Source organism: Capra hircus, unplaced genomic scaffold (genome assembly GCF_001704415.2).
Source record: "Capra hircus breed San Clemente unplaced genomic scaffold, ASM170441v1, whole genome shotgun sequence".
NCBI lineage: Eukaryota > Metazoa > Chordata > Mammalia > Artiodactyla > Bovidae > Capra > Capra hircus.
In genome coordinates this window covers 5,413-9,986 of record NW_017190124.1, presented here as the reverse complement: position 1 = coordinate 9,986, position 4,574 = coordinate 5,413, and the positions used below count along the sequence as shown (strand labels likewise).

General features: G+C 60.1%; 1 protein-coding gene across 1 annotated transcript; it reads left to right on the top strand.

Moving 5' to 3' along the window:
- Positions 1-1,170: 1,170 nt before the first annotated feature.
- Positions 1,171-3,740, top strand: LOC108634809 (the record flags this gene model as incomplete). The annotated part of the gene is made up of 4 exons (XM_018045060.1): positions 1,171-1,268; positions 1,526-1,739; positions 1,918-2,342; positions 2,636-3,740. Coding segments are annotated over 4 exons (1,044 nt in total), but the record flags the coding sequence as incomplete, so codon positions are not given.
- Positions 3,741-4,574: the final 834 nt, after the last annotated feature.

Sequence of the window (4,574 nt, the reverse complement as noted above, 5' to 3'; positions counted from 1 at the left end):
GACGCGGGGCGACCTTCCACCCGCCGGGGAGTCCAGGGGTCACGGGGCGCGTCACGACACCAGACGTCATCTGCCGTGACACCGAGCGGTGACGGGACGGTCCCTCACTAGATGCATCCTGGTGATCTCTGTGTCATGCGCTGCACTCGGAAACACCGTCGGACAGCTGAAAAGGAACGGGGGGAACAACACGCGAGGGGAAAAAAAAAAAAAAAAAGAGGGGAAGGAAGCAGGACGGCGAGAAGGAAAAGGCGAAAGGAAACGTTGGCCCGTCGGGTGAGAGTCATTTGAGAAGAGCGGGACTTGCGCGTGTGTTGGAGGGCGGGGAGTGGGGAGGCGGGGGGAGAAACTAGGGTAGTAGGAGGACGGGGAGCGGGAGGAGGAGAGAGAAAAGGACCGATGGCCTCGAGGGCGAGGGGGAGATCAAGGATCCAAAGAGTGGGCAGGACGGTCAGGTGAGCGCCATAGGGAAAGGAAAGGAAGCCAACCCACGAAACACCCTCCCCACGGTGGTTGTGTTCAGTCCGAGATCAAGATGTGGGTAGCACGGTGTCCTCCAGCACACAGGGACACACAGGCCTCCCTTGGCGTGGGAGTTCAGGATCACCCTGAAAGCCGAAGCCGTTCTGTTCATCCACGGCTGACAAGTACCATGGTCCCACGACATTCACACATCCTAGCGAACCATCGAAAGACTCTCTCACTCACTCGCCATGAAACACGGAGAGAACAGAAAAGGAGCGACACGACGGTGGCTGGCCGGCCGGCCGGCCGGCCGGCCGGCCGGCTGGATTCCCATGAGAGTCTGAGGATGGAGCACAGACGTGGACAGAAAAGCATCCGATTCCCTTTGGTCAAGAAGCGGTCTCGCCTTCTGTGCCTGGTGTCTTTCCTACGTCTGGATGATTCCCTCCCCCACCCCACCCCACCCCACCCCGCTCCCAGCTTGAAGGTGCTCTCAAGGTCCCACCGGAACGCTCTCTCTTCGGAGCGCCCTTCTGAAGGGGAACGTTTCTCTTCCACGTCATCGCCCCCGAGACAGCTTCAGCCTGGCCCTCCCCTCCACCCCCCGCCTCCCTCTCTGCCTCCTGCTCCTCTTCCTCCTCCTCTGAACTCTTGAGCTCTCCTCGCACCGGCCTCTCACCCCACACGGTGGCAGTGTCGGCCTAGGTACGCTCGGGCGTCTCTCCTCCCCGCATCCCAGCGGACTGCCACTGGCTCTCGACCGCGTCGTCCTGGGACCATGTGTCCCCTGGCCTTTTCTGCGGGTGGGGGAGACCCGGACGGGCCGGGGCCAGGCGGGGTGTGGGGGAGCCTGCATGCGGGGGGAAGGGTGGGGCAGAGAGGAGGAGGAGGAGGACGAGGAGGAGGAGGACGAGGAGGAGGAGGAGGAGGAGGACGAGGAGGAGGAACGACACCACTCCCCAGTGCCAGTGTGTGCCTGTGGCCCGGGAAACAGACGACGCCCCGGGCTGGCTCCGAAAAGGGGATCGGTCACGAGATCGGGCGCGTGTGTTCTTTGCAGAGGCCCTGCAGATCGAACAGGCAGGGGCAAGGATGGGGCTTCCCGCACCGAGCACGGTTCCCCCGTCGTGGAAACAGGCGTCTGTCCCACCGGGCGGGGCTTCGGCTCTCGGTGCGATGTCCGCAAGCCGTGGCCGCTGAAACGTGCGCACGCTGGAGCCGCCGCCGTGCAGAGGGAGATCTCATCCGGCTCCTCGTGTCCTTCCAGTGAGCAGGCCGGGATCTCGGGAAGAACAGAAAGCCAGAGAGTCGCACGAACCGGAGCGTCACGCTTTCAGAAGCCAAGGGAACCAGAAATGAGGTTCACTCGCGTGTGGGTCTGTCTTTCCACGGGACGAATCCTCTCTTGGAGCAGATGAGGGTTCCGGGGATCCCGTGGAGCAGAGAGGATAGAGAGTCCCCTCAGGTCCCCTGCTCCTCCCATGCACGCGCACGCTCCCCAACGGTCCTAGGAACAGCCTGCCCCAGAGGAGCGTGCTGGCCACAACCCACCTCCACGGAGACGGAGACGGCAGTGTCCGTCCGCGTCAGTCACCCTCGTCCAGAGTCCCCGGGCCGTGTGCCCTCGCCTTCACGCCTGGCACCGTCCGTTCTGTAGGTTTGTGTCGAACCTGCCCGGAGCCCTGTGGCATCGTCCCGGATCAGGGGTTCGGTGGAAAACACCCTGTCCCCCTGCCTCCTCGGCAGGTGGATCCTTCACCACTGGACCACCAGGCAGGGAAGTCCCTTCACAGCCTTCTAAAAGCATCTACCCTGAAACAGTCCACGTCGTCCTCCAAACATCACTGGACCATCACGACGGAAAGGAAGGAAACGATGTGAGTTCAAGAATGTCTTCACTCCTCAGTGCTTCTTGCTTTAGAACCACGAAGGCCTCTCTCTCTCTCTCTCTCTCTCTCTCTCTCTCTCTCTCTCTCTCTCTCTCTCTCTCTCTCTCTCTCTCTCTCTCTCACACACACACACACACACACACACACACACACACACACACACACACACACAGAGGGGGCTCATCGTCCAAAAGAAACCAACTGTTGTGTTTCTCCATCCCCCTTGTTGTGGCTAGTCAAAGGAGCTGATCTCACGTGGAATCCGATGTCTTCTTCTCTAGGACACTTCAAGAAGCAGCAAGAGTGCCGGTCTGTGAGAAACGAAGGTCAACCCTTCACGATGCAATCCCTTTTCCGGGCCTGATCGTTCAGAAACTCTCCCATCCCAAGCGGGGGACGGCAGGATATCCATCTCGAGTTTGGGACGGGGGCTTCCCCGGCGGCTCCGTAGGAAACCGTCCCGTGCCCACGCAGGAAACACGGGTTTCATCCCCGGCCCGGGACGATCCCACGTGCTACAGAGCCACGAAGCCCATAGGCCTCGCCGACGGAATCCGTGCTCTAGATCCTGGCCACTGCGAGCGCTGAGCCCACACCCAGCAGCCGCTGAAGCCCACGTGCCCCAGTGCCCACGCTCCCCAAGAGGAACCACAGCCACGAGAAGCCCAGACACACAACCGCAGAGCGGCCCCCTCCTCCACGGAGAGAGAACCGCTCGCACAGCCGTGAAGACACGGCACACCCCCACAGAGATCAGAGACGTCCCACGATTTGAAAGCAATACGGGGTCTAGGATGGGACGCCGTCGGCCAATACCTCGTCCCATCCCTCGGGAAGCTCGCCGACTCCGCGGTCGATGAGATCAAGAAACCGCAGCTCACCGTGCCATCGGAAGTGCGGGAAGCTCTCCCTGCAGTGCTGAGAGCCCAGTGGAGACGTGACCCGCGGGGACCGTGAGCGTGCCTGTTCTCGGGAAGAAGTCCTTCCCGGTCCGGGCTCTGGAGATCGGCCCACGCGGACCCGCAGACAGCGGACGGCCATCCCTCTCGGCTCCCTGCAGGCTCACGGGTCCAGGCGTGCAGTGCCCCCGGCATCTGCTCGCATCTTCGGGGCCCGTCTCCCCCGCCGCGCTCCACTCACTTTGAATCCTTCTCCCCTCTCGTCTGACATGTTCTCTTTCCCGTGCGACTCTTCCTGGCTCCCCAGGCACCACTTCGCATCGTTCTCTTCTCATCGCACTCGTCTCGTGGAAAGAATTCCACGTCTCTCTGCTCTGGTCCCCAAGGAGTCTGTCATCGCTCCATTCATCTGGGGATCGACTGGCACCCAGGCAACCCGGGCCCACGAAAACCGGGGCTCCGTGTGGATGGGACGACTTGCCGACGACCGCGGGGGGGGGGTGGGGGGGGGGCGGCTCGTGGACGTGGAAAGCTGGCACCGGGGAGTCGTCCTGCGGACACACCCTCGGGCACCATCGCGTTCGCGGGAGCGTTTGGGTTGTCGTCGTGGTCGCCGCCGTATTCCCTGAGACGCGTGCGGTCGCACTGGGAGTCCAACGGCGTCTATGGGAAAAGAATGGATCCTTCCCTGGATCCCCTCAGAAGGACTTCGAAAAGAGTCGTGGTCGAGACGTGATCGATCTTTCCAACACTCTCACTTCTGGGTAGACATCTAAAGAGAAGAGACACGGAAGCGAAATCTCAGAGAGAGATCTGCACTCCCATGTCCACGGCAGCATCAGTCACACGGGTCAAGAGAGGGAAACAGCCCGAGTGTCCATCAAGGGAAGAAGAGGGAAAGAAGACACACGATCCAGACAGAGATCGATCGATAGGTAGAAATAGATGTCCCACGGAGCCACAGGAACGAACGCATTCTTGTCTGGTGATAGCATGGATGTGACTTAGGGCGTGATGCCAAATGAATAAGTCAGGTAGAGAAAGAGAAAGACTTTCTCATGCCACTCACATGCCATGGATGGCCATCAAAAAAAGAAAGAAAGAAAGAAAGAAAGAAAGAAGGAAGGAAGACGGTCATCACAGAACGGCTGGGGGAGGGAGAAATGGGAAGATATTGCATTGATGTAAGGGGGAAAGAAAAAAAAAAAAAAACGACTTCACGGATAAGGTACATCTATACTGTATACGTCACAAAGAGCACGGTGATTCTAATGAACAGCGTTATTATTATTGTATGGTACTATCCGGGGAAGGCCATGGC